At 40.8% G+C, this 24,077-nt stretch overlaps 1 protein-coding gene across 1 annotated transcript; it reads left to right on the top strand.

Moving 5' to 3' along the window:
- The first annotated feature begins 14,648 nt into the window (after positions 1 to 14,648).
- On the top strand, positions 14,649 to 17,968 carry ID4 (inhibitor of DNA binding 4). The gene is made up of 3 exons (XM_080657425.1): positions 14,649 to 15,479; positions 15,879 to 15,937; positions 16,499 to 17,968. Exons 1-2 carry the CDS (start codon positions 15,039 to 15,041, stop codon positions 15,921 to 15,923), a joined length of 486 nt encoding a protein of 161 aa, XP_080513551.1. The 5' UTR covers positions 14,649 to 15,038; the 3' UTR covers positions 15,924 to 15,937; positions 16,499 to 17,968.
- The last annotated feature ends 6,109 nt before the right edge of the window (positions 17,969 to 24,077 follow it).

Raw genomic sequence — 24,077 nt, 5'->3', positions numbered from 1 at the left:
TAGACCTTCATTTTGAGATGATGCCTCAGGATTGTGAAAATTAAATGATATATATTTAAGTATCTAGCCATTTCATAGTGTTTAGTCACAGTTCAATAAATGGTAGCTACTATAATCTGTCACATCACCATCGTCAACATCTATCTCCACTTTGTTCCCTCCTAAATGCATTCCCATTCCTAGTAATGCAGCTCCTGAAATTTCTGTACAAATAATTCTGAAAAATTCTGTCTTGAATTATCTACTGTACTTACAGGCTTGATGAAATTCCATATGTACAGTGTTTGTTTTTTAAATTTATTATTATATTTACTGTTGATTAGACCAGTATTTTTCAAAATGTGTCCCTTGAGTCACTGCATTTGAATCACTTAAAGCAGAATAACTAAGGGTGGTTTCCAGATATCTGTATTTAGAGCAAGGACATAGAAGATTGTTTTGCACACCAATATTTGGGAGCCAGTATTAGTCTATTTCCAATCCCTACCATTTCATTGTTACATCCTTAAAGTAACCTCTATTTGCAGAATATACTTCTTTAGAACCTGCTCATCAGAATAAATAAATATTATATATAATCCCTATATAATAAAAGGCTAACATGCAAATCGACCAAATGGCACTATGACACACACTGACCACCAGGGGGCTTGATGCAGGAGCTGCCCACTAGTGGTCAGTGCGCTCCCACAGGGGGAGCACCACTCAGCCAGAAGCCCTGAGCCAGGCTCGCGACTGTCGAGCACAGCAGTGGAGGTGGTGGGAGCCTCTCCCACATCCGTGGCAGCACTAAGGATGTCCGACTGCTGGCTTAGGACCACTCCAGTTGGACATCCCCAAGGGCTCCCGGGCTGCGAGAGGGCGCAGGCTGGGCTGCGGGACCCCCCTGAGTGCACGAATTTCGTGCATTGGGCCTCTAGTTATTATTATAAAGGTCTAAATCTCCAGAGGAAATAGAAGGACCTAGTACAAATTGGTAGACAATGCAAATGAATGATAATATAGTGGATTCAAGCCTCCTCCAGGTTTAAGTATCTTAGGTATTTGAAGAGATGAACAAGTGAACTAAATTGTGAACTCCAAATCACATAGTTATAGGGAAACTGGCTACTTTTCTTGGATGACTTATGGAAATCAGATTTGATAATATAGAGCCATACTTTGTATTTTTAAAACACAGCCATTACATGAATATAAATATCTTCCAAGTTGTATATGAGAATCTTGTGCTAGATAGTAATGTACAAGGCATGCACAAAGCAAGTGAGATGCTTTAAAATAAGTGCTGACTCTCTTGCAAAATGAAATATTAGTATTATTGACATAGGACAAGTACCTCATCACCAAGGTGCCTGTTAATCTTCTTGCTGCTTGTAGTAAAGTGATATTAGGCATTTAGAAGTGAAGACCAGTGACACATTTTACTAAAACTATAATTGCAAAGCTAATTGAAGATTGCAAATCATGAGGGAATAGCATGCACAGTGATGAAAGAATGCCAATATATCACAGAAATTTACATTTCCAGTCCAATCTCCCACCCAGGTCATTTAAATTGTGGTTATAGAGAAAATTCTGTGTGTTTATCTAGTAAATATTTATATCATGTTCTAGAGTTATCATGACTAAACTGTTGTTAATAAAGCTCATTGGTTCAAAGTTCCATCTCTAATATTTATTTTCCTCCTTGTACTTACATTCATAAATGTCAGATCTAGATTCCTGCTTCTACCCTTCATATTTTTTTCTGTTATCTCTGAAAAGTTTGTTCAAGGATATTTATTTGTTCTGTTAGTGCCCAGATTCTTCCCAATTACAAACCCAAATTCTTCTGCTGGCTACAAAATAGTGTTTACTCACTATGTATTATAATCACTGGTAGAATTATAAAAATTAAATGGCTAAGCTTTGGTTTTGTGGCTAAGTGATTAGGGTATCAACCCACACACCAAAGGGTCTCAGGTTTGATTCCCAGTCAAGGGCATGTGCCCGAGTTGTGGGTTCACTCCCTGCTCCCAGTCGGAGAGCATGTGGGAGAAAACCAATCAATGTGTTCCTCTCACACCTCTCTCTCTCTCTCTCTCTCTCTCTCTCTCTTTCCCTCCTCTCTCTCAAAAGCAATGGAAAAAATATCCTTGGGTGAAGATTAACAAAAAAATAAAATAAAACTAAATTAAATGGCCAAGAGGAGAAGCCATATCTAGACTGTGGTTTTATTCATGACAAAGATATAAGAACTAATAGGAAGACTTTCAGACAATTTCCCTTCTCTGCCATGTACCATACCACTAGCAAGTTGATGGACTACTGAGAAATGGTCTTTGGAGCTGGCTGCCAAACTTGAGTTGTTTACTCATCCTTAAACTCATGAATTGTCTGAAAATGTAGTGTCAATGGCAGCAGGGTAGAACTGTGGCCACTACTACTTCCCATTGCTTGAAACAATTCTGTTTCAAAAGATAGATAGCATTTTTAAATCATTTTTTATTGTCATTGATTTTGAGAGAGAGAAGGAAGAGGGAAAAGGGAGAAACATCAGTGTGAGAGAGACACATTGATTGGCTGTCTTTTGCATATACCCTGACCTGGCCAGGATCAAAGCTGCAACCCTGGTATTTGCTCTTGACAGGGAATCAAACCTGAGACCCTTTGGTGCACAGGACAAGCCAACCACATTGGCCAGGGCTGAATGAAATGTTTTTAAAATGGCAAATAAGGTTCCATAAGACCAATTAACAAATTTCTAGATTATTCTGTTCGTTATATTTTCAGAAAATGATTTTCATTAATGCTTATAGTCTTTACAGATTATAAAATTTAATTCCATTCAAGGGAAAACAGTTCTACCTGTAACCCCTTCCAAAGGATGGTCTTATTTAAACTTGGACTATTTTCATATACATTATCAAAGTTGATAAAGTTAAAAGTTTATGCTCAGTCCTTTTTCCTTTAATTCTGCATTTTTAATTTCTTAAATATTTTGTTGTACATGTTTTGCTGGCAAAAAAAAAAGAAGTACTAGTTTCATTATTTCACATGTGAGTTTTCATGCTGTTCATCTACTTTCCACAGTCATTTTCCTCTGCAGGTACACAGTTCGCTGACATTTCGAGCCATCCAACAACCAATGACAACTATGTGAGATCTACAAAAATGTCTCAAAAATTACTCTTTAGGGGAAAAAAATGCAACTGTTTCTTGAACATCAAATCCGTTCTTAGGAACCATGACCTAGATATCAACAAAATGGGAAAGTATTTTCTCTTAGCAAAGGCAGATTTACTGTGATGGATTCATACAGTATTCAGTTCCAAGATGTGAAACAATTACTGTTTATTTAAGCATCTGTCTTCAAAGTAGTTAAAATACATTTAATTATACTTTTCTATATTTGGGATTATTTTGTATTCACTTTAAAAGAAAGGGAAGTAAAACTAAAATCCCCTTCAGTGTAAACCTAGCAACAGTTTATGCTCTGAGGAGAACAGTTCTTAGCAATGTCTTTACTTGTGGTATTACTTACTCAGAGAAAGAATGCAGCAGACAGATACATGTCAAAATCTATTAAGAAAAATTTTTAAATAATAAATAAATACATATTGATTCTTGTCTTGAATTTCTCAACTAAAGGATAATGATGAATTAAAGCAAGAACTTGGGATTTTGGGGGCATCTTAATAACTGTTTTACCTATTATAAGCCCTTTTAAATAAAGGCATAAACATCAGTGGACACTGAATATTCATTATACACAAGTCAACTGCCCCCTATTGTTTACTTACTGCCTTTTTCCTGGGGCTTTCAAAGCAGTTAATTCACATGCCATCCCTGTAAATCCTTCCTCTTGCCAGATGGAGTATCCGAGTCTACAGAGACTGAGCCATAGAATTTTAGAAGCAAAAATATGGTTCCTATTGGGAATTTTTGCTCCCTGCTCTGGAAGTAACAGAAGGTATTCCATCTTAGTAAATTGTTTATTTTCTTGAGAAGGAAAGGGTGGAGAGAAAAAACTGGTAGGCCATCCTGAATATAGAATGATGAGGCTTCTCCACCCAGTGTGTGTTTGCCCCAAGGCAGTTGCTAATGTGGGGCAAGTGAAACAGCAGAGGCTGCAATAGGGTGAAGCACAGAGATGAGAGTCCAGAACACAGCTTTAGTTTTTGCTCACGGGATAAAGTATCTATATATATAAAAGGCTAAGTGACCGACCGTACATCCGTCTGACCGTCCAACCGACTGACCGGCTGGTACATATGATGTGCACTGGCAATTTAAAAATAAATGTTGACTCGTGCATACATGATATATATAAAGCTCTCGCTAGTGCCAATTGCACGTGTGTTTTAATTTTATAATACTGTATTATATATACTTTTTGACATATAATTTTTTGCAGTAATGTAATTACCACACGGATCTTTCTTCTAATTAATTTTCTTTCAATGTACACGAATCCTTGCACTGGGCCACTAGTTTAAAATAATCAGGTTGGGTCCTGTTGGGGCCTCAATCCATGTCAGAGCAATATAAAGCTGGGAGGAGTAGATGTGGTTTTTAGCATAGTCCCTGTCCAACAAGTGATTGAATATATAAATGGGTACCATGACAGCTGAAAATATTAAATCAATATATATGTCTCATTTCTGCTTTGAGGGTATCTCACCAGCATTCAGTTAGTATGATGATAACTGACTGAAAGCAATATTATAAGGAGTTTTAAAAAGAGAGAGAGAACAGCTAACATCATACTAAGTGGGAAAAGTTAAGTGTTTTCCTTAAGATCACTTTCACCACTTTTATTCAACACCAGAGGCCCGTTGCATGAAATTTGTGCATGGGTAGGGTCCCTAGGCCTGGCCAGCGATCAGGGCCGATCGGGGCCTTCCTTCTGGCTGCTAGCCGGGGCTTCCCTTCCCCAGCTGCCAGCTGCTGGCTGGGGCTTCCTTTCCCTGGCTGCCAGTTGCCGGCCAAGGCCTCTCTTCCCCGGCTGCCAGCTGCTGGCCGGGGCCTTCCTTCATTCCGCGCCACCCCCAGATGGTGAGTGCACATCATTGCAAGTGATCAGTCTCCCAGTCGAACTCCTACGGGGACAATTTGCATATTAGGCTTTTATATATTTAGATAGTACTAGAAGACCTAGCCACAGCAATCTGACAAGAAAAAGAAATAAAAGGAATCCAAATTAGGAAGGAAGAAGTAAAACTGTCATTATTTGCACATGGCACAATACTATAGAGAGAGAATCCTAAAGATTACACCCAAAATTACTAGGACTGATAAATGAATTCAGTAAAGTAGCAGGACACACAATTAATATTTAGAAATTGGTTGTATTTTTATACACAAATTAGAGGCCCAGTGCACAAAATTAATGCACAGGTAGGGTCCCTAGTGGCTGCGGGCTGCTGGCCAGGGCCTCCTTCCCCTGGCCACCTGCTGCCACCGTTGCCAGCTGGGGCGGGGCTGGCCAGGGGGAGGGGCCGCAGGCGGTTGGCCAGCCGGCCCTGCCCCCTGGTCAAACTCTGGTTGAACTCCTGGTCGAGGGGACAATTTGCATATTAGGCTTTTATTATATAAGATGATAAACTATCAGAAAGAGAAACTAAGAAAACAATCTCATTTACAACTGCATCAAAAAATAAAATAACTGAAATAAATTTAACCAAGGAGGCAAGAGACCTATACTTAGAAAATTATAAGACACTGAAGAAAGAAACTGAAGAAGACACAAATACAGTGGAACCTCAATTCTCGAACTAAATTGGTTCCAGAAAGCTGTTTGAGAAGCAATTTGTTAGAAAACCAAATCATTTTTTTCCCTTTACAAATAATGTAAATTGAATTAATCTGTTCCAGACCCACAAATGATCCCTTGTTTTAACCTTTCTTATATACAGTATATAGCTAATGTACTATTTAATCTATAAATAAACACTTCTTAAATTTATGGAACCATCCCCTTCTGGCCTTAGACAAATTTTTCATATATCACTGCCTCCAAAATGCTATCACTGGCTAACTGCTTTTCCTTTATCCAATCAACAACAGTTTTTCTACCTATTCAATTGCCTGTGATTATTGTTTTGTGAGCACTTTCACACCCTTAGCAACATTAGCACTCTTTATGTTTTAAAATTGTGCTAATCATTGATTTCCACCAGCAACAAAAGCATTCTCTCCTTTGTTGCTTCAGAGACGCTTTTTGTCATGCTGAGGTATCAGCCTGAAAGGGTTGTCAGGTTGAAAACTGAAGTTTTGGTGGACAACTGAGACATTTTTCCTGTGAACAACTGGGTCCAGAACTGAATTGTTCAAGATGGGAGACATTTGAGAAACAAGGTCTGACTATAAATGGAAGCATATACCATGCTCATGTATAGAAGAATTAACATTAAAATGTCCACCCTACCCAAAGCAGTCTATATATTCATGGCAAACCCTATGAAAATACCAATGGCATTTTTTCACAGATCTAGAACAAATAATCCAATAATCTATATGTAACCACAAAAGACCTTGAATATCTTGAAAAAGAAGAACAAAGTTGGAGGTATCATACTACCTGATATCAAACTATACAACAAGCCTATAACAATCAAAATAGCATGGTACTAGCATAAAAACAGACACATAGATCAGTGGAACAGAATAGAGAATCCAGAAATAAACCCACACCTATATGGTCAATTAATATATGACAAAGGAAGGAACAACATACATTGAGGCACTGACAGTCAATTCAATAAATGATGTTGGGAAAATTGGACAGGTACAGGTACATGCAAAAACAAACAAACAAAAAACAAAAAAAAAGAAAGAAACTAGACTACCTTCTTATATATGTAGCCATCCTATCTAATAAAGAGGGAATATGCTAATTGACCATCACTCCATCACAAAGATGGCTGCACCCACAGCTGAGGCCAAGTTCCCATAAGGAGCCTTAATGAGCAATCAGCAGGGACCTGAGGCTACACCCTCCCCCACCCCCATGGGGATTGACAGGGGACTTCAGGCCATGCCCCCCACCCTGGCATCAGGCTGGGGGACCTCAGGCCACGCCCCCCACCTGGCGGGGCTTGACAGGGGACCTCAAGGTGTGCTTCCCATCCTGGTGCTGTGCTAGGGGACCTCAGGCTGTTCCCCCCGCCCCAGTGCCAGGCCGGGGGAACTCAAGCTGTGCCCCCCACCAGGTGGGGCTTGACAGGGGACTTCAGGCCATGACCCCACCCCAGTACCAGGCTGGGGGACCTCAGGCTGCACCCCCCACCCCAGCACCGGGCCAGGGGACCTGAGGCTGCATCCCCCCTGGCTGGGCTTGACAGGGGACCTCAGGCCATGCCCCCCACCCAGCGGGGCTTGAAGGGGACCTCAATGTGCACCCCCAGTGCTGGATCAGGGGAACTCAGGCCGCGCCCCCCCTAGTGGGGCTTGATGGGGGACCTGAGGCTGCACCCCCCTGTCGGTGGGGCTTGACAAGAGTGGGACTGGCCAGGTCTGGATCTAGCCCAATGTGGGGGGGCAGCTGGGTCTGGGTCTCACATGATTTTGAGGCACATGTGGGTGGGCGGGGACTTGACTCTGGGTCCCGTGATGTGCCCCAGACTCTGACAGGAGGAAGGTTTTCATATATATTTTACTAATTTTCATCTCTGACACTTCTATTATAGAGAAAGAGCAAATAGGAATATTAAATTATTTCCTCTAATTAATCCCCTTTTAATGTGCACGAATTTCGTGCACCAGGCCACTAGTATATAAGAATAAACTCAAAATAAATTAAAGACTTGAAACCATAAACCTCCTAGAAGGAAACATAGGCAATATACTCTGACATTTCTCTTAGTAATATTTTTTTCTGGTATATTTCCCCAGGCAAGGGAAACAAAAGAAAAAATAAATAAATGGGACTACATCAAACTAAAAAGTTTTTACACCGCAAAGGAAACCACCAATAAAGTGAAAAGACAACTTATTGAATGGGAGAACATATTTGCTAATGATACATCTGATAAGGGGTTTATGTCCTAAAATTGTAAAGAACTCATACAACTCAACACCAACAAAACAAAACAATCCAATTTAAAAATGGGCAGAGGTCTTGAATAGACACTTCTCCAAAGAGGTCATACAGATGGCCCATAGACATATGAAGTCACTAATCCACTAGTCATCGGAGAAATGCAAATTAAACCACAATGAGATAACATCTTACACCTGTCAGGATGGCTATTGCTAATAAATCCACAAACAAGTGCTGGTGAGGATGTGGAGAAAAGGGAACCCAATTGCATGTTGGGAAAATTGGTGCAGCCACTACAGTAAACAGTGTGGAGGTTCCCTAATAAATTAAAAACAGAATTACTTTATGGACCAGAAATTCCACTTCTAGGTACATATTTGAAGAAATCCAAAACACTAATTCAAAATGATATATGCACCCTTATGTTCACTGCCCAAGTGCCCATCAATAAAGGAGTAGATAAAAAAGAGGTGGTACATATATATACAATGGAATATTACTTGGCCATAAAAATAATAAAATCTTAAAATTTAATTGCAGAATGGACCTAGAGGGTATTCTCAGTGAAAAAAGTCAGTCAGAGAAATACAAATTTAATTTATGTGTGGAGTCTAAAGAACAAAAAAACACAAACATATAAAACAGAAACAGACTCATAGATACAGAGAACAAACTTAAGGTTGCCAGATGGGGGTGGGTTTGGGGAGCTGGGTAAAAAAGGAATTAAGAAGTACAGATTGATAGCTACAAAATAGTCATGGGATTGTAAAGTACAGCATTGGGAACGTAACCAATAATACTGTACAACTATGTATGGTGCCAGGTGGGTAATAGAATTAATCGGGGAAGGGGGGATCACTTTGTAAATTATATAATTGTCTAACCACTATGCTGTACACCTGAAACTAATATAAAATAACAATGAATGTCAGTTGTAATTGAAAAATAAAAAATAAATAAAAAATAAAAAGAGAGATTATAAATGCCTATTTATGGAAATTAATAGACAAACTCTAGTGGATTCAGGGAAGGAACTCTTCTGAGATTCAGTAGTTAACTTTAAAAATTAATCCTTTTAACAGCTTTATGGAGATATAACTGGCTTATAATAAGCCACGTATTGTATATATAACATATATACATGTATATATGTACATATATATGTGTTTTGCACAACTTGACAAATGTTGACATTATATGCCCTTGAAACTATTACTACAATCTATTTAATAAACCTATCTATCATTCTCATGCCCTTTATTTCCTCATGCCTCTTTGTGACCCTTGATATATTATTTTATTTCTGTTGGATATATGTCTAGCAGTAAAATGAATAGGTCATATGGAATGTGTCTGTTTAACTTTTTAAGAAACTGCCAAACAGTTTTCCAAAGTGGTTTTCCTCAATTTGCATTCCCACCAGCAGTGCAGAGAGTTCCATTTGTTCCACATCCTCACCAACATTTAGTCTTTAATGTGACTAGTCTTTTTAATTTTGCACGATAGAAGGAAACAACTTGTGATGTTGAAGCATATTTTCATGTGCTCATTTGTCATTTTTATATCTTATTTAGTGAACTATTTGGTCAAGTATTTTGTCCATTTTTAATTGGGTTGTTTTCTTACTACTAAGTTTTGAGTGTTCTTTGTATACTCTGGATATTTTTTTATAAATTTTGGATACAAGTTCTTTTTCAATTAAAAAGTTTTGGGTGATATTAGTTAATAATATTATATAAGCTTCAAGTGTACAATTCTGTAGTACATCATCTGCATATTGTGTGTGTGCTCACCATCCAAAGTCTAGTCTCCTTCTGTTGCCATGTATTTGATCCCCTTTACCCACAAGTTCCTTTCTGAAGAAATTCACAAACTGACTAACATTCATATGAAATGTAATATACACGGAATAACCAAAACAATTTTGAAAAAGAGCCAATCAATACTACCTGATTTTCAAGATTTATTATAAAGCTACAGTAACCAAGATAGTATGGTCATGGCATAAAAACAGACAAATAGGCCAATGGAATAGAATTCACAGGCCAGAAATAGACTCTTTCATATACATAAACAATTTTCAACAAAGGTGCAGACACAATCCAATAAAAAAAGGATATTTTTTTTTTCTACAAAGGGTGCTGGAACAATTGGATATACATATTCAACAGTATTAACCTCAATCCAAATGTTGAATCATATACAAAAATAACCTCAAAATGGATCATAGACCAAAACATAAAACCTAGAACCAGCACTGGCTACATAATTTTCAGACCCAGTACAAAATGAAAATGCAAGCACCCTGGTTCAAAAATTACTGAGCATTTCAAGATGGTTTCAGCAGAGCTTTAAACCAAGAATAGGCTCTTCTAAGCACAGGCCTGTGTGTGACCGTGTAAGGTGAATGCCCAGAAGCCAACCCAGCCCCCCAAACTGTAAAACATCTAGATGAAAACATAGAACACCTTTGTTACTTTGGGTTATGCAAAGCTTTCTCAGATAGATACAACACCAAAAACATAATCTACACAAGAACAAATTGATAAAACGAAAAACTGTTGCTCTCAAAAGATTCTTAAGTGAATGAAAAACAATCCACAGACTTCAGATAATGTTTGCCAAAAATAATAATACATTTTAACATTGTTTACACACTTATGAGCCAGACACTGTTCTAAGAAATTTATATAAGTTCTTATATATGTATAAGAACACCTTCTAAAAGAGATACAATTTTTATCCTCCTTTCATATATATGAAAGGCACAGGAATGTTAAAATTCAGCTTCATGATAAAAAACTAGGAGCCGAAATCAGAGCCCAGGCTGCCTGACTTTTGCACCCATGCTTTTTGCATCTCCTAAATGACACCTCTTTCTTTCATTTTTCTGTCCTTAATTTGTTTGAGGAGGGATTTTTAAAAATCACCTATTTCTTACTTCAACAGACTACCTTTTAAAACTCCTAACATAGGCCTTTTTGCTGGACACATCTGCCCAGCTATGTTCAATATATAACATTCCCTTTTTATAAGCCTTTTCGAAGATGGGGCTAACCAAAAGGTTATCAGTGCTCCCGGGACTGGCATCAGCAATCCAAGGGTAGCACAAGTAAGTTAGTAGCACTTCGTGCCAGATAAAGCAGCCTTGAGCTTGAATTGCCACATTGCCCAATTTACTCTTTTGGAGCAAGGGACATTCCTGTTGCAGAAGACATAGTGGTTTCTTATGCCCAGAAAGAATGCCTGTGCCTCCTTCAGTGGCCAATTACACCTAGAGAGAGACCAAGGCATGGGAACGCTCATGTTTATCTGTGTGTCTGAGCCCACCCACTGTTTCACTGCTGGCCATGGAGAAAGAAGTATCAAGTCCTAAAAAGGCATTTGCGCTGAATAGCACAATATGCTTGGATACCCTTACTTCATGTAAACACAGGGCGATTGTGAATTCTGAGAGCCTGGGTGTTACAGTTCAGCAAGGGTCTGATTAGCCTCTAGAATGCATCCCCAGAAAGGGCTGTGGACCTCTTTGTCTGGAGGAGGGGTGTACACATGACTCTGATCACCAGGGCTTCCTAGCAATTCTATGAATATTTCATTCCAGCTTCCCATAGAGGAACATTCTGCTAGTCTCTAGCACTCTTGTGGCAAAGGGCTTTTGGCTAGCTTAGTTTATTTTTACAAGTGCGAGTGAAGCATTTTGATGTAAAAGAAAGAGTCGTGGGAAACTAAATTTCCTTCTTTGCACGAAAGAAATAATGCAGCTTGTACGTTTTTGCCAAAAGCTGGTAATTGCCGAGTAAACTCTGTTTTGAACTATCAGTGCAGAGAGTCCTTTGTGACTTCAGCTTTGACGTCATGTTAAGTGACTGTGCCTAAGAATCAAAAGTATACATTGTGTAGCCCTTCACAGTCTCTGGTTTCAGGGACCAAAAAGCACAGGGTCTTATTCTTGATTTCCATTGTATAATATTCTGTGTAGCACTTCACTTTTTAATGTCTCTGTGCCTTCCAACCTTCAAGAATAATAATACAGCCCTAGCCGGGTTGGCTCAGTGGATAGAGCATCGGCCTGTGGACTGAAGGGTCCCAGGTTCAATTCCAGTTAAGGGCACGTGCCTGGGTTGCAGGCTTGATCCCCAGCGTGGGGTATGCAGGAGGCAGCCAATCAATGATTCTCTCTCATCACTGATGTTTCTCTCTCTCTCTCTCTCTCTCTCTCTCTCTCTCTCCCTTCCTCTCTGAAATAATTAAAATATATATTAAAAAAAGAAGAAGAATACAACAACTGGTTTTGCCTACTCTGCTGGCAGGATTTGGGGATCACATTTTCCTGGGTGTTCTTGTTCATGTGGCTGGGGAACATTCCTTTGAACTTATCCCCACAGAAACTCAGCCTTTCTAATTTTAAGTCAGTCAGAGAGAGAGAACAACTCCAACAAAACTTGAAACAGAGGCACTGGGCACCTGCCACACCCAGGGCATGGCCCTCTGAGATTTATTGAAGTCCAAAAAGATGAATATGATTGTGTCTTTGTGTCAACTATTTAAAAGTTAAAATTTAATTTTAATCAAGTTAGGATATGTAAAGGTTTGAAATGTGTTTCCTGGGCATATTAGCATAGTTAACTTTCTCCAAACTGAGAAAAACCTTAGGTTTTAAATTTTGGAGCAGCTTTTAAACTCTAGGAAAGAGAAAAATCAATGTAATGACATGTCTGTACATATATCCATTTATTATCATCATCTGTGCAGATCTGACTGTCTCCAAGATAATAGTTTACCCCCACTAGTACTCTCAACCAACTTTCTGTCTAAAATAACAACATTCTCTCTGCTTTTATGCTAATATAAGAATATATAAAACGTTGCCTGTATGTAGAAAAGAAAGCCTTTCCTTTGGGTTTTATAATTCTGCTTTTCATGATAAGTGTGCATATAGACATCTATATATGCATTTAAGTAAAAGAGAATGTCACTTGTTTTATACACAGTAATGTAAACTAGTAAGGATTAGGGGAGAGGAGGGTTGTGAAATCAGCATTAAAGAATTACTCATTTCATCAGGAAAAAGGAATGTGCTCTGAGAAAATAGTAGTGCAATAGTCATAAGGTACCCCACGTGGCTAAACAAAACACCTGCCTGCTGCAGGTATGTCAGTTCTGGAAAGGAGAGCGGGTTTCCTTAGAGAGGGTGGTGAGGAAGAGAGGAAATCCACATCTGATTCAATTGTCTATGAAAATGAAGGTACCAATCCATATCATGCACAGGAATAAAAATAACTCTTGAGTTAATTCATCGCTTAGCTTGTCTAAAGATGGGAGGTTTGCAGGATGAAGGCACTCAAAATTCTTGTCTCCACTGACTGCAGGTTTGTATGCTAATTTCTCATCGGAAGGGCTCAATTTTTTCTTGAAGAGTTCACACAAGGCCCTATCAAAGTTCATTGTGCAATTTTGTTTTGAACCCTTGAAGGACAGTTTCTATCTTATTTTATTAGAAATCTAACAGAACCGTCCTTAATTAGCAGGCTTTTCTGCAGAGTGAGGCCCAAGCAGGACTCCAGGGACTGGAAGTGTGAATTTTAATGCTTTGTTGCAAAAGGAGGAGAATCTAGATATTCGCAGCATCTTATTTAAAGCGGGATACGCTGACATACTACGTGAAGCGGTGCATTGATGGCCTACATTAAGTTACAGATATGAATTTTATATAAAACGGATTGATATTATATGTCATGGTAGAATTTTAAATACTCCCTGCCCATGCATTTTTAACATTTATATGTTCTAATTTAATGCTCAAAAGCAATTGCATTTCTTGAGCCCACTTTTGTGTTTAGATAGGCAAAAAGAAAAACCCTACGACGTTTTTTGTTTTATTTATATTTCCTTTCAGCAAAAATCTGCATTCGGCATTCTTTCCTTTTTGCCCCCTAAGCATTAAACCTTTTCTAAAAGGAAAACGGAAAGGCTACGCATTCCATTCCATCATTATGGTTTCGGCAATTTTGAAAAGGCAAATAATGAAACGGCGAGGGAAAAATACAAAACAGAAGGAACGTGCCTTCTTGAAAAGCGTCCTTCTTAAGGCACTGGAATCCCAGGTATGGAGTGAGGATGGGTGGCGGGTGGAGGGTCCCTACGCACCGCGCTATTCAGGGTGGCAGGATATCCTCGCGCAGGGCTCAGCGCTCCTTCAGCAGCCTAAGCCGAGAGAGAATGAATTCCAGCTGCACATTCCCGCAGTTCTTCGCAGGAACTTCTCCCTCTTTCCCCTCCCTAGGGCACACACCAGCCTGGCCCGGCTCCCACCCAGCTCTTTTCTCAGAGCCCCGACCTACGGCGTTGACGGAATGGAGTGCCCTTCCCATTGGCCGGAGCGCCATTCCCTGAGGTGGCACTGTCTGCCTGATTGGCTGGCCACTCCCGACCCCCCGCCTACCCCTCCGCTCGGGTTGCCCGGCTCCTCCGCCCCACAGCGCTGCCCCGAGCCTCCGCCCTCGCTGACTCCCTCCGCGCTCCCAGCCCCGCTCCACTTGGCTGGCGCGGGGACCCGGCCCGCGCGCTGGCCCCGCCCCCAGAGCGCGAGGCTCTATAAATACAGCTGCGCGTCGGGCCGGGCGAGAGCTGGGAGGAGGCGCGGTTGTGAGTTAGTCCTGGGAGCGGGGAAACCTCGGGCGTGGGGGAGCGCGGCGGCGACTGGGCTATACTCGGAGCTCCGAAGGGAGTGACTAGGGACCCGGTAGGCTTCTTTCCTGCCGGTGCTTTTGCTATTTCTTGCCTTTTGGTCCCGGCCGAGTGTCGCCCACTGAGCAGAGATCCCTTCGCAAAACCCGGAGCGACCCTCCAATCAATTGTTGGGCTCCGGATCTTTAAGAGCTTTGCGGTGCCCAGAGCGCGCCGGTCGCGAAGGCAAGGGGAGTGGTGTCGGCCGCGCGCGGGGGCCCAGCGTTTGCCTCCCTCCCTTGCTCGCCCTAGCGGATCCGCTCGCACAGGGCGCAGGGCGCGCGCCATGAAGGCGGTAAGCCCCGTGCGCCCCTCGGGCCGCAAGGCGCCGTCGGGCTGCGGCGGCGGGGAGTTGGCGCTGCGTTGCCTGGCCGAGCACGGCCACAACCTGGGTGGCTCGGCGGCCGCGGCGGCGGCTGCTGCAGCCGCACGCTGCAAAGCTGCCGAGGCGGCGGCCGACGAGCCGGCGCTGTGCCTGCAGTGCGATATGAACGACTGCTACAGCCGCCTGCGAAGGCTGGTGCCCACCATCCCACCCAATAAGAAAGTCAGCAAAGTGGAGATCCTGCAGCACGTTATCGACTACATCCTGGATCTGCAGCTGGCGCTGGAGACGCACCCGGCTCTGCTGAGACAGCCGCCGCCGCCGGCGCCACCACACCACCCGACCGGGACCTGTCCGGCCGCACCGCCTCGGACTCCGCTCACGGCGCTCAACACCGACCCGGTGAGAGGCCCGGCGTTCACCCGGGCGCACGTCGCGGGGGTCCTGGCGGGTGGTGATTGGCCGTGGGAGCTCCCCTTCGGGGACTGGGTGGCCGAAAAAGGACCGTACTCCCACTCCCCTTCTCCGGGCGCCTGGGGCCGCCAACATTTGGCTGGGCACAGAAAGCACGGGTCCGGGTGAACGCGCGGGGCGGGACTGGGGTTGGGCGCTTCCTGGGCTGTCAAGTCCAGCATGTTTCCCCAGGGGTGGAAGTTGGTGGGAGGCGGGGGGCGTCCCCAGGGCTGCTGGCTAGGGTGGGGGCACTCACGCACCAGCCCGATTTCCCAGAGCGAATCGAGGGCAGTGGCGAGTGCGTGTTTGCGCCTGCTAACCTTCCCTTGGTATCCGTTGCTGTTGCAGGCCGGCGCGGTGAACAAGCAGGGCGACAGCATTCTGTGCCGCTGAGCCGCGCGGTCCAGGTGAGCGCGCCTTTCCCTTCTCGAGTGCCCGGTCACCGGAGACGCCGGTCCTTCGGGGCTTCCGGTGCCAGGCACCACCGTGTTCTTTGCCCCCAGCATTTCTGAGGGCAAACTCCCAAGAAGGCGGACAACCCCCTCTCTCTCCCAGCCAGCCAGTTAGCAACTGAATCTGTACTTCGCTTTAGTAACTGGGGCTTCACTCGAAATGGGAACGGATCCGCTCTTGTCCCCGCCACCCCCTGGCCTCCCCCAGTGACCCGCGGGTTCTAACTGCCTTCTTACCCGCTGAGGGCGTGAAAACTGCCCGATGTCCCCCCGTGCATTTTGACAACCACAAAGCGGGGAACGCGAGCATCGCCCCGGAGTGGGTCCTCTCTCCGGGCTTCCCGGGGGCCCGCAGCTGCCTGCTCGGCGCCTGGCCGGCCCCGGGCTGCGGGTGTTGTCTGACCTGGTGGTTTGTTTTGGGTTGTTGATCAAGCATGTCTTGAGTTTGGTCGGTGGCGCCAGTTAGTCTGCAGCGGGAAGGTTCCCACACCCCCTCTATTCATTCCTCTTCCACAGGTGTGCGGCCGCCGGAGCCCGAGCCAGGAGACTAGAGAGGGAGGGGGAAGAGCAGAAGTTAGAGAAAAAGGCACCGGAGGAAAGGAGAAAACATCGGCAAATCCTAGAAACGTTTTCACCCATCATTCCAAGAGAGAGGGAAAGGAAACAAAAATAAAACTTTCATCTTTTTTTTTTTTGCACGTTCATAAATATTCTACATCCCGTATTCTCTTTTGTCTGTTCATTTATAATCGCTGTGAATTGTACATTTCTGTGTTTTTTTGAGATGCAGTTAAACTTTTAAGCTTAAGTGTAACAGACTGATAAATAGAAAGTCAAGAGTAAATAGGACTTTAGAAGCCTACTTGTGACCAAGGAGCTCAATTTTTATTTTGAAGCTTTACTAATATACCAGAGCATTGTAGATATTTTTTTTTTTACATCTATTGTTTAAAATAGATGATTAAAACGGGGCAGGGAACTTTCCCTTTTTCCCTGCAAGAATGTTACATATTGTATAGATAACTGAGTGACATTTCATACCATGTATATATAGAGATGTTCTATAAGTGTGAGAAAGTATATGCTTTAATAGACTACTGTAATTATAAGATATTTTTAATTAAATATTTTTTGTAAATATTATGTGTGTCTTTTTTAAATCTATGGGAATATTTCTTTTGGAAAATTATTTTTCAGCTCAATTGCAGAGCTCTTGATATTTTGAATGTCTTCTCTGTTTGGCTTGGCTTTTAATTTGTTTTTGTTTTGCGAAGTACCGTGTAGAATCGGAAGTAACAGTTACAGCTAGTCGTCCTGCATGGCTGCATGAAATGTTTAATCACAAAATAAACTTGTTCTGAGTCCATTCAAATGCCTTTTCTTTTACCTAGATTGGAATCTTCGTATTATAAGCATACATGTTGGAAAGATAGTTTATCAGTTCTTAAGTACGGGGCTTGATGGTGTAATATAATATATAGTCACTGTTTGTTATTTGTGTTTTGATTGAGGTCAACATGGATTCTGAATGATTTTGCATATGGGATAGGGAAATGCTTGGATCCTTAAGGAGTTTATGAAATCTGTTTCATCAAAGTGGGGAAAAAAGCTTATCCTTCATTTTACACTAAAGTTTCATGTTTGTACAGATTATTTAAATCATAGAAATGAAAAATGTTCTCTGCTTGCTACCAAAGGACAACCTCTTGGAAATGAACACTTTCTGCTTTCCTTCCTCCAAAGAATATTAATAGGCAACAGTGAGAGAGAAAAATAAAAAGGCATAATGGCAAACCCTTCAAGCAGGGATAAAAGTCGATCTTCAAACATTAACTTAAGTAGACCAAAAATTGATGACCACCTCTAGATTATTTTTTTATAAAAATGATTTTCACTATAGCTATGTTAGTTACCGGTAAACTGTCCAATCTCTTGTGATGTGTAACTTTTACATGTGAATATTAAAGTAGATTTATCTGTCTTGTACTGTGATTTCTGGTCTCATTTCTTCAAAACCTTACTTCTAAGACTTTCTTTTCTAAGGAAGGTAATATTTTCTAGGTTAGATGGGACTGTCAGGGCCTGTGGACATTGTGCATTTAATGTGATCAGTACTTTACACACCAGTTACAAGGAATTTTTAGAGTGAGAATTAAGTAGGATTTAATTGGGTGCTTTGTAAATAGTCAACTGTGTGTATAACGTGGTCTGTTTGATTTTTAAAAGGAAAGGATTTGTTTCAGATTATACAAGAATAAAAGTATTATAGACCCAAGGGACTTTTTATGAGGTCAAAGTCAAATACCCGTATAAGAATATGAAATATGGTGCCTAGTAAGTGGGAATGGTAGTGTCTCAACAGAAATGAACAAAGTTAATGCTAGTAGGTTAAAATAAATTGAAAGGTTATAAAAATCTGCTCTCTCCCCAGCATGTTACCCCCTCAGCTTTGACAATTCACTAGTCTTAAGTATTTTTAGAATTTGATGTGTTTGATGTTGAGCCTTATAAAGTCAAAGGACTGCTTGTTTAGATGAGGTTCATTTTTATTTTTTATACTATTCGTTTTTGTCACACATCAGGAGGAAAACACAACGCTGCTGGAATTCCAAAGCTGAAGAATTCTAACGATTGTGTTCTTTGTTATTAAAAGGGGGACAATTCCTCCTTTTTATTTGGCAGTTTAATTTCAGTAGGAAGCAAGTCACATGTGTGCTGTTGGTTGGAGTTAAGCATCTGTCAGCCTGATTGCTGAACCTACCTAAGCCTTTAGGCTCATTGTAAACTTATGCTGGGAAGATTATGAGGCTCAAAGTCAATGGATAAATATTTTTGGTTTTTGAAGAAAAGTATTGCTCTTTTGTTAATTTTGGGCATGAAAAACAGCTAAAAGGGAAGAAAATGTTACAGATATTACATTTTAGACAGTTGGCATTTTCTCGCTAGGCTCTTAACGCAACATTGGATGTCTCTAAAGAAACAAAGTCAGTGTTTATTTTTAAAAAATTATATGCAGTTGTATAACTTACTATACTCTATTAAAATGTTGGCTGTGTCCTAACCAAGCAACCAGATAACAAAAACATTTTGAGTCATTTATCTAGCAAGTTCTAATTGTTCAGATAGTTGGTTGAACAGAGGAAAATATCCTGACTTCTCTCATTTCATTTGTCTACTTTTCATTGTATAGGCACAACCAAAGAGTAAGAATCATTTAAAACCTTCAACGGGAAAAAAAAAGTTTCCCACAATGGGATGTTTCAAATGTGGTTATAAAATCCTAAACATCTCAGATACCTAATGTTAAAGAAAAAACAAATAAACCCTTTTCATTTCAAAGAACTAATATACTTTGATATTGTGTAAATATTACTCAAGGTCATTGTCAAGCTTTAACTGAATTTTTAGAACTTTAAAAAATTTTGACCCCCCCCAATCTATTGTATTAAATGCCTTCTATAATAATAAATCTTCACTGAGCAAAGGCTTCTGAAGTTTGTGGTTTTTAATTGACTTCTACTGAGTTATGCAATTTTTCATTATCAAGAATGGGGCTCTTGATGGATCACCTCAATTATTTACAGTGTTTTTTACCATGTGATGAAAAATGTTGCTTAAAAATGGTAATATGAGCAGAAAGAAAATCTACTTTGAATGCTAGGAAAAGCTTGTCTACTCTTTGAATTCTGCTAGGATAGGAAACAGTAATCCTAAAGAAGGCAGCAGGATGATGTCCAGGGAAACTAGACCTCCTACCCCCAAAACACACACACACACACACACACACACACACACACACACGTTAAATACAGTAATGCAGACATAAATTACTTCACAGTAGTACAGAACCAAATAGAACTGGCTCTGCCCTAGCTGGCATACTTTAATTATATACATGTTAATCAGCCCAGATAGTCCTTGGATCTCCACAGGGCCAAACATCAAACCCTCCAGGCTTATAAGGAAGAAAAACCTTCCTTTTGCTGCTTTGCAAGTCCAGGAAATTAATTTAGCTTCCTCAGAATTATTCTTAATAGGGCTGCCCTCAGTAGGTATTCTTTAGACCCAGATGATTTCTTTCAATTACAACCCATGATATTTTGCTAAGATATTAATTATATTAATTAGAACCATTGCCCCAAAGGTTTTAGGATTGCAATTTTACTTAGAGTTCTATCATGAGCAATAATGAAATCAATACTTTAAAAAAGAAAACATAAAAAAGGGGGACAAACTAAAGTCTTATGTCCTTAATTGAAAAATGCTTTCAATTTTTCAATGAATTTTTAAAAGTGTGTTCAAGTGCCTCCTTCATATTGATTCATATCCTGATTTGTTCTAAAAAGTTTCCCCTAAGTGCTAAAACTCAGGTCTGAACCACATTGCAAAGGTTTTCTATATTCACCCAAGCAAAGCAATTCGGTAGGACAGCGGCTGAAATTCCATCATTCGTAAGACTCCACAGTAAATTCACACATGGGATATGAAAAGAGGGCCGTAAAAATTGAAGTTAATTTCAAAAGTCCCTCTGAGTCCATAAAAGAATAAACACACCAGTTTCTGGTGAAAGAAGAACAAAATGTGTTACCTGGATTCCATTGGCTAAAATGTGACTAAAGAGGAACTGAACTTTAAAATGTTTATAAAGAGACTCAAGATAAATTCTCTATGTGAATCCACCCACATTTTTTCCCAATAAGAAATCTCATACTTTAGAAAAGACACTTCTAAGAAATAACACTAAATATTGGCAAAATATGCAAATTTTTGGTGAACCAAGACACCATCATTTGCTTTAAATTACTGTTCTCAATTCTTTATGATAGAAAGTGCATTTCAGCACTTTTAGCATGTATATTCAAATTTTAAAATCTTATCTTTTATTCCAAAGTTTAATTTGCAAAAGCAAGTACTGCAGTCCTACAATTAGCTCTTTATGCAAATTCATATTTTAGGATGTTTCTTATTTACTGAAATGTTTTAAATATTTTCTTAAATATTTTAAGCATTTTAAAAAATATTTACTACACCCTTCATAAGCTTACACTTCAGTAATCAATTGAGAGACTGTAGCTGTGAGTGTGTGTGTGTGTGTGTGTGTGTGTGTGTGTGTGTAGCTAAAAGTAGTTAACCAACATACAGAAAAATATCTTACAGAAGGAGTTTCACTAAAAAATAAGGAAACTGTATAAACCTTCCTCCATTCTCTCTCTACTTTAAATTCTAAGATTGGAGATTTCCATAAAGATACACCCTGCATTTTTCTGGACTGCTATAAGTTAACCATGATATAGTTAAGCATTTATGCAGAATAGAAAATAAAGAATAAATCAATTGTCATGTTTATCAGATCCTAGAATTTAGTTTAATCTGATAAGTGAAATGAAGAAAGAAAAAAAAGAAAGAAGGAAAGAGGGACATACTTATGTCAAACATCAGAAGAAGCCAGGAAAATAGACCTAAACTTGTAGACATAAATTTTACACCTTACTTCAGCAATAATTCTTGGAAACACTTTTCATACATGTTGAAGCTGAGTCCATGGCCATAATGAAAACGAAGTGGGCTCCTTAAGGTAGAAGGCTATACATGATTCTCCTTTGCCCACGCTACAGTGCCTAACCAGGGCCTGGTAAAGTATTTGTTAAACTGAATTAGAAATATGCTCTTAATAGACTATCTTCCCACTGCTCACACTTACTCCTTCTTTGCCCCTTCATCAACACTGAATCACAATTGAGCTTAGGACCAATATACCTAACTGCCTTCAGGTCCTCTCCACCTCGGAAGTGCCGGATATTTGAATCAGGATTTCATGGTCTCCTGCAAACCTGCCACTCTTTCTGGATTCCTTATCATCTTTGTCAGTGTGGGCTGCTATAACAGTGCATCATAGCCTGAATGGCTTAAATGACAGACATTTATTTCTCACCGTTCTGGAGTTCGGGAAGTCCAAGAACAAGGTGCCAGATGATTTGGTTCCTAGAGATCACTGCCATTGCCCGATGGGCATAGCAATTCTCAGACTTCCTTCAGATCCCCACAGTCACGCTTGGCACTAGGCTTACTCCTTAGAACTGCACACAAGATGCACAGAGAACCCAGGACCTGGATGTGAAGATCCTTCAGTTATCATTCCCCACCAACCTTTTCTCCCTCCCATTTCTGGCTGCCCTCAAGCACACATTCTATGCTTCAGCTGTACCTCAGGTCTTGTCCTGCATGTGCTGGATGGCAAGCCATGCTTTCTCTCTAATCTTGACAGCATGATCGATTTCGTGAGCGTTAAGAAGAGGGCAGGCTCAGAAGGATGCACACAATGCAGGGAGGGGGCACCTGCTCAGCCAGCCAAACCAGCTAAGTCAACTTGCCCACCTGTGGGTAGGGCTGACCTACACAACATCCAAAGGGTACGTTCTTTCATGTTTCCCTTTCTCTGCACATGGTGTTACTCTTGTTGGATCCCACGACCCCCACTGCCAGTCTAGGCTGTTGCTGCACTTCTCACCATCCTTCAAGACTCAACTATCACCTCTTCTGCAAAAATTATATGATGCTTCTCTTCCTTATCCCCCAAACAGCCACCACCACCCGTGTTATAGTATAATTATTTTCACATGACTTGTTTGCCACAGATTCCTGACCCTCCAGGGAATCCAGACCACAAAGTACTAGGAGAATATTCCTGTAACTCCCTGTGCCAGCAAATCTCGCAAATTCTTTGCAACTCAAAATTGCAGTTGAGAGATTGTCATTATCTTTAAAAGCCTTTGGCTGTCTTAAATATGGAAAATAGATGAGCTGTGTGTTCTTGAGAATGAGGGAGCATGGTCAGCCTTGGGCAAAGAGAGTTAGAAGAAGAAGCTGAGAAGGAGAGAAGAGAGGCAGAACAGATCCTGTGTATCCCCAACAAAGAAAGAAACATTCCTGACCCAAGTAAACAAAGACACCTCAGTGACAGAGATGAAAATGTGGGGCCAGGATGTGATAGGTCAGGGTGGAAGCAGCAGGCAGGGGCATCCAGGAAGTGTGTGATCAGGTATCTGCATGTATGTCTTAGGCCTCTTTCTCATGGATTGGTGAAGTAGCATAGGCTAGATCAGCCACAATAAATGCAGTGAATCTTCATGAGTCACCTCTGAAAACACAATCATGCTGAATAACTGAAAAAACCTTTTACAGATAGAAGTTTCATTACCCCTACTATGAGCTTTAAGTAGATGCCTCTGATTAGTAACCTGAAATATGTCTTGTAACTTTCTTCTCATTTTTCAGTGAAGGAAGCAGAAGTTCAAAAGGTGAAGTGTGGTCAGGCCTAGCACCTGGTTTCTCTATCTCTAACCCTGGCCCACAACACTCAGCGTGGATGGATTCTATTCCAATACCTCGGAAGTGGTTCATCTCAGTCCACATTCTAATCTACAAATTGCCTCATGTTCTTTCTTAAGAAGGTAGGGTTCAAACCCTAAGCAAATAATTATTAAATGCAGGACTTATCTGGATGCCTTATAAAGAAGAGAACAGAGGTAAAGTACTTTTATAACAAGGATCAAGTATTTCAAAGCTCTTTGATGAAGGAGCAAAAGCAATTCCATGGAGAAAGGATAGTCTTTTCAACAAATGATGCTGGAACAATTCAATGTCCACATGCAAAAAAGAAAGAAAAAGAACTTAGACACAAACCTTACATATTTCATAAAGATTAACTCGAGAGGAATCATAAACCTAAATGTAAAGTGCAAAACTATAACACAGGAGAAATTTTGTGCAACTTTGGGTTTGGCGATGAATTTTTAAAAACAAGACTAAAAGCATAAAAGAATTTTAACACTATGTTATCCTTTACAAGTACATCCACCACAGCTGTGTGTGCAGACCCACCCTCCAGTCGCTGGAAGCAGAGTGGTGTGGGATAGGGCCACAGGCTCTCTGGCCAAACCAGAGCTCTGGTTACTACTCAGAGCTCTACAACTAATTAGCTGTGTCCCTTCATACAAGTAACTTTTCCAAGTTTCAATGGCCACTTCTGTAAAATGGGTATCCTATCTAATAAAGAGGGAATATGCTAATTGACCATCACTCGGTCACAAAGATG

This window comes from Plecotus auritus, assembly GCF_963455305.1.
Source record: "Plecotus auritus genome assembly, chromosome: 2".
Lineage (NCBI taxonomy): Eukaryota > Metazoa > Chordata > Mammalia > Chiroptera > Vespertilionidae > Plecotus > Plecotus auritus.
Note: the sequence above shows the minus strand (reverse complement) of the source record. Positions and strands in the feature narration are given on the sequence as shown.

What these genes read in the sequence shown, in the direction of transcription:
- ID4 (XM_080657425.1), top strand. Translation starts at nt 15,039, where the DNA reads ATGAAGGCGGTAAGCCCCGTGCGCCCCTCGGGCCGCAAGGCGCCGTCG. An exon ending in CGGCGCTCAACACCGACCCG is followed by an intron (nt 15,480 to 15,878) that starts GTGAGAGGCCCG and finishes TTGCTGTTGCAG; the next exon opens with GCCGGCGCGGTGAACAAGCA.